This window comes from Pyxicephalus adspersus, chromosome 5 (assembly GCF_032062135.1).
Source record: "Pyxicephalus adspersus chromosome 5, UCB_Pads_2.0, whole genome shotgun sequence".
Lineage (NCBI taxonomy): Eukaryota > Metazoa > Chordata > Amphibia > Anura > Pyxicephalidae > Pyxicephalus > Pyxicephalus adspersus.
The window spans coordinates 23,336,956-23,351,469 of NC_092862.1; the positions used below are offsets into that span (position 1 = coordinate 23,336,956).

General features: G+C 38.6%; 1 protein-coding gene and 1 long non-coding RNA gene across 5 annotated transcripts in view; one reads left to right on the top strand and one right to left on the bottom strand.

Annotated features, from left to right (window-relative positions):
* The window catches only part of SDC2 (syndecan 2), an 81,586-nt gene extending 74,286 nt beyond the window's left edge, over positions 1–7,300 (bottom strand). Inside the window, exon 1 of one of the 3 annotated variants that reach the window (XM_072410868.1) lies at positions 7,196–7,300. In XM_072410868.1, coding sequence (XP_072266969.1) covers positions 7,196–7,285 — 90 coding nt within the window. In that variant the 5' untranslated portion in view covers positions 7,286–7,300. Of the gene's footprint in view, positions 1–520; positions 899–1,076; positions 1,142–7,195 lie in introns of those variants that run through there. The other 2 variants (XM_072410866.1, XM_072410869.1) reach the window with 2 other exon arrangements.
* LOC140330608 (uncharacterized) lies at positions 4,804–7,589 on the top strand. 2 transcript variants are annotated; one of them, XR_011920770.1, is made up of 3 exons: positions 4,804–4,868; positions 6,007–6,156; positions 7,388–7,589. It is a non-coding gene; the product is annotated as an uncharacterized lncRNA (long non-coding RNA). The 2 variants fall into 2 exon arrangements; XR_011920769.1 differs by lacking the exon at positions 4,804–4,868 and having other exon boundaries at positions 5,501–6,156.
* Positions 7,590–14,514: the final 6,925 nt, after the last annotated feature.

A 14,514-nucleotide genomic window follows, 5' to 3' on the forward strand; every position in this document is an offset into this window, starting at 1 on the left:
TTTGTAGTGGAGGGGGCTTTTTGCAGGAAGTGGGGGAGGGGGGATGTAATATCATAAACACAGCTGAAGCTCTGGGGGGCTTATTTTTTTTAGAAGTTTGGTGAAACTCCTAACACCAGCGACAATAAATCCAATGATAATCCGTGCTTTGTGATTCCTAAAAATAAAAAAAAATTCAATTTTAAAAAAAGTGGGGGTCAGCAGATCTACAGAGGAGACTGATCTGTAATATATTACCGAATTTCTTTACTTCCAAAATATAAAGGCGATCCTCTGCCAGGAATGGCAACCAAATACAAATCTCAGGCAGATAAGATTAGAGCTCATTAGCTTTTAAATATTCCCTATTGCAAAGTCTGTATTGGGTGGAATTATCCTAATGACTGCTTTGTTTACAGGCTGATTACAGATCTGGAGAGAGAATCAGCATGCTGCAAGTTTGTTGTGACATCCATGGTTGCTATGGGTAACAGCTGCACTTTTTTCCTTCTTCTATCACCACCTAGCCATGACCACTTACCGTTTCCCCAGACACAAGGGCCAGCCAGGCAAAGCAGAGCAGGATCCATATATTCCTCATGATCAGACCCAGACTAGGGAGCAGGCACGATGGAAAGTTGTTGACTTGTTGCTATAGGAATCCCCAGCAGAGTCTGAGCCCGGTGCACGGTGTCCCCCCCTTTCCTATGTCTCCGGTGTAAAGTTTGCTGAAGGTGACACGTGTGTTCCCAGGGCGAATGTGCTGCGATAAGTCCGGTGTGCGGGTGAATGTGCCGGAGACGCTGCGGCTGTGTTTTCTCTTTCCCCTCCTGGCTGCCTTGTTCCTCCCTCAGCCTGTGAACAATGTGCACTGGTGGACTAGTGCGACTCCTACTGTAGTAAACCCGGGAGAGAAGTGAGCATTCCCAGCCTGAGTGCAGGAAGTGCGGGCTGACTCCTCTCCAACACCCTCCCCCAGCTCCTACACCTCCTCCATATACTACAATGTGTCCCTGTCACACATGACTTCTACCTCAGCCATGACAGCTTCACATTGACATTTACATGTTTTCATTTCTGAGGAGATTTGTCCTCACCTCCTGTCCCTGTCAGGCCTGTGTGAGGAATGAAGCCTGCGGTTGCCCATGACGACAAGAAATGTCACATTGCAACAAATCACCACAAATGTTCCAAACTTTACCTAAAGTAAAAAAAAAAGGAAAAAAGTAGAATAAGGCGTTAATACAAAATATAATAAAAATGCCTGTGAAAGCGGTGTTAAAAGCGTACCTTATATTCACTTTACATAAAAGAGAGATCCAGACAATCCGTTTATGTGAGATAAAAATTCTGTTTGTGTGTATTTTTTTAGGTGCAACACCCTTTTTTTTATTTATCTTTTTTTTTTTACGAAAATTGAATAGGAGCACAAAGCCTCCCAGGATACCTACGTCACACATCCCGGGAGGCTCTTGGGTGCTCTTTCTGCGCATGCCCGAGCATCTCCGGTATGCGCAGAAGGATGCTTTTTGTGAAAAAAAAATTTGCCAATTGCACGCAGTGACATTTTTCCAGCAAGTTTTCTTTACAATCTGTCACCCGATCTCGTGGCTGGGTCAGGTGATGTAGGAAGAAGAATCCGGAAGAAGAGGAGAAGATGGCGGCACCTGGAGGGCCGGCACAAAAATTGATACCGGGACGACGCGGGACCTGATGGAATCTCACTGCGTGCAATCGGCAAATGGAGACACGTCAAGACTGATCGAATGTACTGCGGGATTGAAAGTAAGTGATTTTTTTTGTTTTAGGCAGTTTTGAGTTTAGTTCCTCTTTAAGCAATTCCGATTAAAGTCTTTGGAAGCCACAGGTGCAAAGGAGCTGCATTCAGGGTTAAAAACCACAGCGACAATGCACACATCGTGATTCCTATCATATAAACGATATAATGTACAGTTTTAATGATTGACGTTATATAAATACTATTTATTATTATTAATAAATATAATAATAATAATAAATTAAGGATAATAAACAGACCCGATCAGACCAATGTTAAAGCAAAACTAAAGTTCCACCATTAAAGTGAAACTAAAGTCAAAATAAAAAAAACACACTTACCTTTAATCCCGTAGATCTGCCAATCCATCGGGAGGTTTCTTCGATTGGGTCCCGCATGGTTCCAGTATCCTTCTTCAAGTAAAGTAAAAAATACCCAAAACAAAAAAATATACACTTACCTCCAATCCCGCAGAGCAGTCGATCCACCTGAAAGGTTTCTTCCATCGGGTCCCACGTCGTCCCCGTATCAGTCTTAAGGCCAGCGCCCCAGGCACTGCCATCTTCCCCTCCTCTTCCGGGTTCTTCTTCCTACATCACCCAAAGCAGGCACAAGATCGGGTGATGTAGTTTGGGGTAAAAACTTGCCAATCTAACTGCGCATGCGTGAGATCAGCAATTTTTTTTCCCTTTGAAGAGAGGCCTCCTTCTGAACATGCCTGAGCATCTCAAGCACCCAAGAGCCTCTAGAGATGCGTGACGTAGGTATCCCGGGAGGCTCTGGGCTCCCATTCTGTCTAAATCACAATGGTGTGACAGAAAGTGGATGTACTTAAAAAAAAATACAATTTTTACTTTATATAAATGGGTTGTCTACCCCATGTAAAGGAAAATTTTGAGTTTAGGTTCGCTTTAAGAATCCACAATCAGGCAGGTCGTTATTACAGAAAGAGATAGACAATGTCCATTCTGCAATAACCCCTCCAATTTGCCTGGTATCTGGAAAAAAATGAGCTGCGTATGCTCAGCGTCAGATGCCCGGCAATCCTGGCTTTGCTATGCGCATGCTAGGAATGAATGAATTAGCAGGAGTGTGGAGTTACATCATCCAATCAAGATCATCTTCAGAGAAGAAGGAAGAAGATGGCAGCACCCTGCAAGGGAACGAGGACAGGTGAGTATTGCAGGTTTAGTTCCACTTTAACAATTTTTGCAGGTGGTTTTGAGTGTCTTGCAAAATCCATCTGAACATAGCCGCCTGGTTGTTATTATCACAAGGAAGATTCACCCTCGCTGAATGTCCTGATTGTCAATGTATCTGGGAATGAAAGTGAAGGGAAATCCAAAACTTTGAGTGACCACTAGGAAGGTAAGGGGAATCTTCCATTGGGGAGACTTGTTTCTATGACAACTGTCTAAGAGGGGATTTGGCTCACATTGAAATGATGCCCTGTCCCTTCCTGCTGAGTATACAGGACAGGAAGTCAAGGGAAATCTCTCTAATAATACTAATGGCAAAAAAATAAATAAAAAAAATATACAGCAGTTTTAATGCCCTTTCAGGCCCTCAATGTCAAACTGCACAGCTGACAGCTCCTGGAAGCACAGCAAATTGCAGGAGAGGCAAATCGTACCGCAGGCAAATACAATAAAAATGAAGCATGTGCTGTTGCATGTTTTATGTGCCCAGTTCTTACAAAAAAAAAAGATCCCACTATTTTCCTAACACGAAAGTATTTCAACATTTTACTGCAGGCAGCAAAAGGTTGCTGACCACCACCCCCATTCATTTGCTATGGGCAGCCCTCAGTGGGATGGTACATGAAATGTCTGAACCATGGGCAATGCTCTCAGGTGTGTGGTACCTGCACAGTAATATAGGTATTTCCAAATGTGTGACAACATGTACTGGTATAAAAAGAGCCTCAAATTATATTATGAGCAAAACATTTTCTTTATTTTAGAAAGAATTGGAAGTTGAAGTTTGGATAGTGTTTTGCTATCTGTGCTATTAGGGAGATTTACCTTCATTTCTTGTCCGTCATACTCAGCAGGATGTGAGCCAATACCCCTTCTAGACAGTTGTCATGAAAGTGTTCTCAGTAAAGGATTCCCCTTGATTGCTGTTCTAATGGGCTTTGTCTTCAGTAACCTATCTTGTGGATAGTGTAGAGAAAAAGTTAAAGCATTCTGTTACTTAATAAGGGGATTTTCATTCACTTCCTATCCAGTAGTCTCAACAGGAAGTGAGAGGATATTGTCACTGAAACAGAAGTCCTCATAGAATGAAGCCAAACAAAGTGGTGTGCTTGGCTTTTTGGAAATAATGTCTAATAGGAGGTTCACCTTCCTGCCAGACCACCTTACCTGTTCATCCTCCAATACCTCCAAAGTCAGAGGGCAGTCTACAGCTGAAATGCTTCTATAGACTTCAATGTTTGCACTAGCACAGACTTTCTCAACCTTTTTAACATGGGACTACCCTTGAAATATCTTTCAGGTCTTCATCAAAAAATAGGTCTGTTATCAAAAATATAATATTAATAATATAAAAAATAAAATAATTATTATTGCCACAAACACTCATCTGGACTTAGCTTAATCCTTCCTAATTGCATCCAAATCGAAAAGCTTTTGGCTAGAGATGGCCTTTAAAGTTTGATGTTGACTCCAAAAGAAGGTTAGGTGCACAAGAGGGTCCTCATTCACAGTCCGATAATGCACACACAACATGCATGGACATGAATGACAGCATTACTCTGGATTTGTTTTCTTTTACTGATGTCCTCCTGTCCTGTGTTTCAGCAAGCTGGACAAAATCCAAATTGTTGGGTTTTCTTTTCCGTTGCACACCAAGCAAATCATTGTGGTAAATGGACCAGTGATACCATGCTAACCATTTAACTTGTCCAAGTGTCCAACCCAGCACTGGTGGTGAGATGGAGCCCTAAAAATGGATGGGGTGGGGTTGGGTGGGCATGCTGCAATCAAACTTAATGGAAGGTTGTAGTAAAGTTTTTTTTGTCTTTTTGCAATGTTGTCAGACTGAAAGAAGTTTCTATTGTGATCAGGGAGCTGTGCAATGAGGGATCAGAGTGAAACAAGAGCACCAAGTTAGTATTGTTCCATAACATTACAAATAAATTCATACAATACAAGAACTACACTCCACAAAAGAATGTGACATTGTAAAGAAAGCAAAAACTATGATTTTAGAATAAGCGTAGAAGTGTTATACTCCTTAAGGTTATTTTTTTGGAGGGTAGGGGGCACCTTTTAGAGATAAGCACGTGGACACGTTAAATACCCCTGCCACACTCTGAATGTTGTGAACCATAAAAAATGAATACACATTAAAATAAACAATGAATACGGACTAATTAAAGTGTTTTTACGACTATGTTTCCTTTCTATTAATTTTTGAAAACAACAAATGGAATAATTTTAAGGCCAAATGAACGCTTTAGTACTAAATTACACTTTTTAATAGTTAAATAATGTATAATAATACATGTTTTATGGAAGTGTATAAAACTGAAAGAAGGACAGTCCCTCCAAATCAGGGACAGCTGAGAGGTGTGACAATGTAGGTCAGAAGGAGGTGAACTGCATCTTAATGAATTTAGAAAAGCTTTAAATTGAGGCCATCAACACAGGCTCCATATATCTATCAACACAAGATCTTAGATTGTTGTCACCAGAACAGGTGTCACCAGTGGAGGATTTAACCCCTATTACTGTTTTGGAAAAACCCAAAACAATTTGTGTTTGGAAATCGATGATCACCAAGACAAACAGAAAGGATACCTTTCAACAGGAGGGACAAAGTCAGTATATTTAGAAGCATTACATCAACCCTCAGGAATACCAAATCAGTAAGGTCACAGGATCTGGAAGTAAAGCCGTAACATATAGAAAGGTCATAAAATGTACACAAGGTGTTTGCAGCAAATGGAGGCTCAGTACAAGCGTAGGAACACGTTGATTGGTTTCTGAGTGACATATTGCTAAATCTTTAATGTTCGGACCAGTAAGAAAGGCCATATCCTAATCGGCCCCAAGGCTGGAGCTTGCGGGAACTGGAAGTTCTGGCACAGGGGTGCAGACTCCACACTGGATCTGTAAATGTTACACAGGGACACCCAAAGTAACAAAATACAGTACTATGAGTTGACATAACTAGTGACAGCATTGCTCTGTATTTTTTTTAATTTTTTTATTGTTCTCTTGTCATGTTGTAACGTGCTGCAGCAAAACACAACTTGTTGAAGCAAAGCATCAGTCAACCATTGAAAACCATGAAATTTTACTTGCCCAGGTGTTTTGACTGCTATGAGCCCTGCAGCCCAGCACTGGCGTTGGGATTGAGCCATAAACACAGGTGGACAGTTCGTGGAGCAGGTAAAATTTTGCAATTACTTTTAATGGTGGGTTGTCATACTTTTTTTTACATGTCCTTTTGCAAAGTTGTTAGCCTGAAAGCTATTGAGATCAGGGAGCTGTGTAGTTAAGGATCAGAGTGAAACAAGAGCTCCGAGTAAGTCTTCTTCCAGAACATTATCAATGTATTCATATGATAATGAAAAATAACTACAATCCACAAAAGGTGTGACAGGGGCAAAGAAAGCAGTAACTTTTCCTTAATTTCAGAATGAGTATAAAAGTGTTAAATAACTTTAACTAATGTTTGGGGGCCCAACTTTTGGAGACAGAAAAAGGACACTTTTTAGCTCTAATTATCTGGACAAATTACACACCCCTGCCATGTCCGGAATTTTATGAACCATAAAAAAATGGAAGCACATAAAAATAAAGAATAAACACGTACTGAATAAACTAACTAGTGCGTTTTTACACTACTATATTAACTTTTTAAAACAACAAATGGAAAAATTTAGAGGCAGCATGAAAGGTTTAGTGCTAAATAACATTTTTAATACTTAAATAATAATAATTTTAATGCATAATAATAAATTATTTATAGAGATGTATAGCTCCATCCAATAATGAGGGACTTGGATCTGAAAGTTGGTATGACAATGCAGATCAGAAGCAGGTGAACTGCCGATTAATTGCACCTGTCAATGAATTTTGAATGATATAAATATGGTCATCTCCCTGATGAAAGGAGAAAGGGTTGTAAATATTTTATATTTTACCCTTTTACTTATCTGGCACTCTTTTGTTTCATGTAATACATATAACCTGGGTAATTTTTATGCAGTGCACTTTACCTGCCCCTAATTTACCATGTGAATGTATAGTAATTAATACATATTTCCTTTATCCTTCTATTGTGGTCAGGAGTAAAATCACAATTAAAAATATATTAAATTTCTTTCTTGCAATATGCAGCTTGTAGTCAAAATTAGTTGTTTCAGGTCCAAGCCACTCTTCCTAACGCAAGCCACAATTTCCCAAAGAAATAATATACTTATACCTTGTCAGATAGCCCAGTCTGATGTTTCAATTGGAAAAAGCCACCCGTTAGCCAGGCTGCATCTGCTCTGCTCTGGGAATCCTTTGTCATATATAAAATGTTTTTAACAAAGAAAAAAATATAAACGTATTGTAAAAAAAAAAAAAAAACAGTTGGGATCTCCTAAAGATTTGTTTTGCTTCTGTTGGATAGGAAAGGAAGAGAATACTCTCCGGCGGGAACACACACAACAACAAAAGCCAGGCAATGATGTAACCATTCCCTAATTTAACCAAAGCAAGTTTTGGCTAAAGTTTCAAAGTCTGTGTATTGCTTACTCACCATACAACTGGAGTTTCGTTCTTTGTTTTTATACTTGTCCTTTTTTACCAAGAATTTGTTGGTCAGCGGGTGATCCACTGTGTGTTTTATTTTTAGGACCTGCAGTGCACTGGTAAAAATGTGCACAGATTAAATGTCTGATTTACTTAGTTGCGGTTCTTTGGATCTTCACACCTTACTCCTCAGTTTACCTACCTTTCAGAGCTTCAAACCAGTTATTCCTCCCTTGTTTGTAGTGCCATCAAACTTATTAAAGGGCATTTTATAAAAAATATTCAAAATGCAACCCTTGGAGCTTGTTCACACCACTTTATCTTTACAAGCAAGAGCTTTACATGTATTACCCTGTCAAAACCCAAGCTCTTTGGGACAGGGTCCTCTCCCACTGTGTCACTTTCTGTATTTGTCTGTCATTTGCAACCCCTATTTAATGTACAGTACTGTGTAATATGTTGGCGCTATTTAAATCCTGTTTATTAATATTATCAATAATAATAATAATAATAATAATAATAAAGCTTGATAAGCTGATCATGCAAATTACCTGTACTTGGTATGAAGTGATAAAAATATCATCATTATCTAGTACTGTTTTTTTATAGCGCTGACATATTACGTAGTGCTTTACAAAGCCCATAGTCATATCACTAACAGTTCCTCAAAATCTAATGTCCTTACCAGTCATAGGTCTTTTTAATACAATATTGTAATGCGCCTGGGCACACAAACCACAGCCAACTTCAAAAGTCCTTTTATCGAGTTTTATTGTAGTCATAAAACAAGACAGGGTATTTACAGAAATCAAGTCCGAAGCATAGTACAGGAGGGTAAAGCAGAAGCAGGTCAGGAACAATCCGAGGTCAGGCTAGGCAGCAGACAAGAGAGGTCACAAACAATCAGAGGTCAGGACAGGCAGAGTTCAGTCAAGAGTCAGGTATCAGACCAGGTCGCTATTATAATGACAATTAGAGAAACGTTAACCAACACAAAGATCGCACCCATGCACACTGTGTACACAGAGGCTTATAGCGGGCAATAGTATACAGGACAGAATCTCCTTAAACGACCAATGACCTTGCGCCACCTGGCGCCATTTGGTTGGCCGCAGGGAATTCAAATTAACTATGTCCCGCCCTGGGCTCGCAGGACAGGTATGTTCCTTACAAATATAAAGTCAATTTGGGGAGAAGCTGGTTAACCTAACTACATGTTTTGTGGCATAAAACTGGAGTACAGGAAGAGGACACCCATGCAAAGGGAGAACATGCAAACTCTATTCAGAATCTATTCAAACTCTATTCAGAGATTTGAACCTGGGAACCAACGCTGCAAGAGCCACTGAGCCATCATACTGTATATACTGATATTAATAATATTTTTTTACTGAGGAAAAAAAGATACAGGGTTTCTTTAACACAAATGTTTTTTTATTATTATTATTATTATTAATAAACAGGATTTATATAGCGCCAACATATTACACAGCGCTGTACATTAAATGGGGATTGCAAATGACAGACTAATACCGACAGTGATACAGGAGGTGAGGACCCTGCCCCGAAGAGCTTACAATCTAGAAGATTGTATGTTTACAACAAAAATGTTTACAACAAACTGATTTTTACACATTACTACAAAAATAATATCATATTTTGCAACTGTAATTTTATTTTTTGTCAAATATCTTTAAACTAAAGCCAGATGGTGAGGAGAAACAGCTTGTTTTATTAAAGACGTGTAACAGTTCATTCACATCTCTTCTTCTGCATGATTTGTCATTGCTATTAGGAGTCTTCTTTTATCTATTTTTATATGTAAAAGCAGTTACTCCAGCGCCATTGAAAAGGAGAAGATGTTGGCTTGACATGAAAAGAACCTAGAGATCTGAGATGTCCCAAAATAGTCTGTGGGAAGGATGACAATGTACAAAAAACATGTATATGAAACCCCTAGTAATGGCATTGAAACTCATCCACTGGAAAGAATAACAAACACGGAGGAGAATTCATCTGCGCTTGCCATGCCTTCTATCTTTTAAAACACATTCTATGGTTTAGCAGATGAGCTGATAAACAAAAACTTGCCTAACACCTGTGCCACAGAAAGTGCAATAAAGTAACGATTACACGCTTGAGTAAACGCCAAATTTTGCTATTTAAAGGTTAAGTGTACACATAGACGCAACAGAGCTGTCTACACATGAACTGACATAGAAGATGTGTTGAAAAGCTTTACAGTGGTATCATCTGAAAAGGATTTAATAGACTGCCTGTAAGGGGTTTCAAAATTCTTTACTGGAAATGTACTTGTCCTTTCCATCATCTAAAGCAGTCATCCTTAACTGGTGTTTTGTGGTCCCCATCTGGCTTTAAGTACACACTAATATTATTTACCCCTCTGGATTCGTATATATGCTATATGGGCACATGTGTGTGTATATACCTCCGTATGATTGAGTTCAAGTGTTTACACTGTTAATACTACAGCATATACAGTAGTACAAATGTATTTGATACAAATACATTCATCTAGTTTCTGAGGAAGTCCCATTTCTGTTCCAGCATGACTTATTGCACAAAGCCAGCTCCATTAAGATATGGTTTGATGTAGGAGCTTGATGTAGAGGAACTTCAATTTCTTGGACCTCTGACCTCAACGCTACTGAACATCTAGGAGATACATGAGAATAGGAATGTGAGCCAAGTCTTGTCCTCCAACATTACTACCTGACCTAACAAATGCTCTTTTGGGCAAATAGACACCAAATTTTCCCAGTAGATTGGAAGCTTTTAGGCAGAATAACAGGAGGGGGCCGACAGCTCAGTAATATTGCCCATGATTTTAAAATAGGCCCTCCAATAAGCTCGTCAATGTATCTTTAAAGATGGTCAATAGGATGCTAAAATTTGACTTTTGTATACAAATAGCATTCAGATTGAACCGACTTTAATCATACTCTGGAGGCTCAGTTTCAAGTCATTGCTATCTACATACAATTGTTGAAATTTTTGCATCTATTTGCCCATCTCTAATGGTCAGTTGCCCAATGACTTTTGGAAATATTCAAATACTCCAACAGTAAGATCTGCGTGCCATATATCCTGATTTGGTTCTTGTCCAACAGTGCGTTTTAGGTGTTCTCTCTCTCTTTAAAATGTTGTAGGACCTCCTGTTTCATGCATGATAGTATACAATAAATGAGCAAGTCAAAGACAAAATGATCACGGCAGATGTGCAGACAAAAGAGCAATGATCTGACCAACAGAATCCCAAAGACAAAGGAAATTGTTATATGTTAAAATCTCCTGCAGCTGCTACAAATTCAAAACAGGAAAATGAATAAATAATAAACCCCTGAAATACATCACTTGTGGATATTGTTTGTAGCAGCTTTTCAACAAGTGCCTGTCTGAAGATGTGACCCTAGGAGAGGCAGAAGTAGATTGACCTGAGTTTGTTTCCACATGAAAACGGTAATATTGGATGAATATCATCTTATCTACAGGTAACCTAACAATGGATAAAACCTTAATAAATAATCCATCTGAATAAAGTCAAAGATTTAAATGACATGTTTTTCACATTTCTCAATCTAGGAAGAATAATTCAAACTAGTTTCATCCATGGGATGTTTGACGTCCATGACCATTTGATGACTACATCTACATGAATATAGTTACTCACTTCCTGCTGTCTTTCCACACTCGCTGTTTAGACGGTGTACAGGGGTCAGCTAAAGTTAATGGATAACAGATTGATGTTTTAGGGTCAGTTTCTTCATTTAGGACAGCTGCAGTGATTTGTAGACTTGAAATGGAACTGGTCATAAAACAAATTCATACAGCTTTATAGTGATTATTTTTTGTTAGTTAAGTTATGGTTGGGTACCCCAACCCTGAATAAAACAATCATGTTATCTTCTGCATTTATTAGTCTACTGCAAACTTTACCGGGCTGCCACTCCTTGCCTCCTAGGTCACATACTAAGCGCCCACATATGAACACAGATACAAACACACGTTGTTTTGTTGGAGGATGTCATTAAAATTCATAGATTTAGAAATTTAACTTTGGTCTACAAAAAAAAAGCAAAAAATAGTTTGTTTGTTTTTTGCATAAAATGTGTGTACTCGCTTTCATTTTTGGATGACCAACGCTTTCCATTGGTTTTGATGCTTCTGCACTTTTTTTTTCTTGAAACCCCCACCACCCATTACAACTGGGTGAACTGGGCTCTATATATTTTGCTGTCAGACTGATAAATTAAATAGGGGTGGAACTAAACCCCACATTTTTCACCTGTCCCCATTCCCTCTCTAGGTACTGCTATCTTCTCCTTTTCCTGTCGGCAATCTTTGGCCATATTGATTGGCCAGGCCAGAATTATGCCGGAGTTCATTAATTCCCAGGACATGCAGGGGAAGCCGGGATTGCTGGGTATCCTGGAAAGCAAAGCTAACACTGCAAATGCACAGCTCTGTTTTTTTGGCAGATACCCGGAGAGATCAGACAGGTAGGAGGGATTATTGCAGAAGGAACGTTGCCTGTCCCTTTTTGCATGATTGTGAAAACTTAAAAGTGGAACTTCAGTGCTTTAATTGAGTCATGTCATGGTTGTGTGTTTGCCACCTTATTATTATTATAGAGAAGCTAAGTTATGCTAAACTCTACACTGCAATAGGGTAAATGCTCATTTATGTCCAGGGGAAACAAAGGAAGGTCTTTCACTTACCTCACCCCTTGCTTCCTTAGAAGTTGGCACATATAAGACTTAAATGCATTGGCCAAAACTTACTGCTAAGATATTTACAATAAACCAACCGCACGTATATTTATCTCTCCAAATCCAATGTCCCAGAAAAAGATAATTTTGCTTTATAAGTTGCCAACAAACTGTGCTTTACCTGATTAACCAGATTTCCATGTCTTTCATTCGAAGTGATTTCATTGTGGCTATGCAGCAAGATCTCAATATAACCTGAGAGTTTATTTGCTTGAGCTCATAGCGTGTAACCCCTTTATTCATCTTTTGAAGCATATTCATTTCATGTGACGCAGTTGGCAAAAATAAGTTAACTCAAATGCCCACAAACAATCTAATGTGCATTTGTGCATTAAGTATAATATAAGAACAGTTAGGTATCCCATTGCGTTCTGAATTTATGACAGCATGAGTGTCTCCAAGGTATTTGGGCAGCATTGTTAGCTTGTTATCTGTTATTATAATTGTGTGCCGTTAAATTTTATCCCATTGCTGCTTATTAAGCATTATAATTGTAAGCTATTTGCCCTAAATTCACTGGATATTAATGAGAACAGAAGAAGAATACAACTAGAATGAAACATATCTATTAAATGGATATTGCTTTAGTCATTAAAAATGTTTTCATTTTTTTGATATCTTTTCTTTTTAATACTTTTGTTGTATTACTTTTTTAACTGTTCTTGTGGTTAACTGAAAATTCACAATTTTTTTTTTTGTTCACTTTTCAGTTGACTTTCAATTAGCTTAGTGAATACGTTTTCACTTCAATCATCCAATTATGCACAAGATTCTCATTTCCTTTGCACATCATTGGATATTTACTTTTTACTGAGCAAAGTAATAGTAAGAGTAAAATATTCTGCATGGCAAATCAACCACTTTGTGTATATAAAATAAAGCAATCCCAATCTGTACACTTCCATTGGGTAAATTTTTATTTTTAGCACCAAAGATTGATTAAACTAAAAGGAACACCTGAACCTTAAATTAAAACAACACAAACCCACCCTGACTAATGCTTTCAAACTATAATAAGCACACCCCATACTTACCTTTTTTTTCTTACCATAGTTTATCCCTTCTGCAATTCTTTTCTCCACTGGCTACCAGAGATGCATTGGGAGAATAGGTTGCCTCTAATCTTTTTGCTGACTTCAATGATGTACAAAACTGGTAGCTCCCTCCTGTACATTTACCAAACCCTGGGCTAATGTATTCTCAGCTTTTCCTCTCAATGTCCTTTTTTTCTGTTATGCCTTCCAGCTGTTTATTCGTAGGACTCTATATGGGGGTTCCCTATGGATGCAGATTCACTAATTGCACTGTCATCCAGGTTTACTATAGGAGTATGAAACAGGTAGCTGGGTTCCCCTTGGACATTTTTAAAACCATGGGCTGCTGTCTTGGTTGCTTTTGGTTGATCCAGCAATGGTGGATGGTATGATACATGTATGGTTGATGCGGATATCAAGAGAAAATTGATATTATCTCTTCCCTACCTTATCCAAAAATATATTTCACTAATGGAAACAAAGATATGCTTGCAATTTGTATGAACCTATAATAATGTACTTAAAGTAGCTCCTGCATATGTTATGCTGGTGTTAAATAATATAACATGATAGTAATGTTGATGATAATAATAATTAGCCTAATGTAGATATACTTATTAAAAGTATTACATTTCCTGGTCACAGGTTCACTTACTAAGATGGCAGGAGCAGTTATTAAAGCTGCATTAATTCATTTAGCAATGTTGTCTACAAATGGGAAATAAAAAGAAATTAAATACAGACAAGATACCAGCAGAACCAGATACAAATCGAATGTAAATTAGACTGACCCTCATTTAGCAAGGAATTTGCAACCACCTGAGTGTGTATTTAAAAGTCCTGCACTTACTTATATATATATTGTGACAGAGTGTCACTAAGAGTGGCAGGAAAGTGTATTAAAGACTCCAGGGAAATGAAAGTGAGGATGTTTGGATAGGTTTTCTAGAAAAAAACTAGGTTCTTTAGGGCCCTTGAGCTGGCCAAGGGAGTGAAAGGGTGGGTTCTTTGGCCAAACCTAATCCTGACTGGGTAAACATGCACCTGCACTCAGGTGCAAGAAAGAGAGGACATTGATCAGCAAGAGGCTGAGGGAAGATGATCAGCCACTGTGTTGCAGGCTGGAGTGTGCTTAGAAGGCAGCCAGAGGGTTCCAGGCTGAGAAGGCAGCCAGAGGGTTC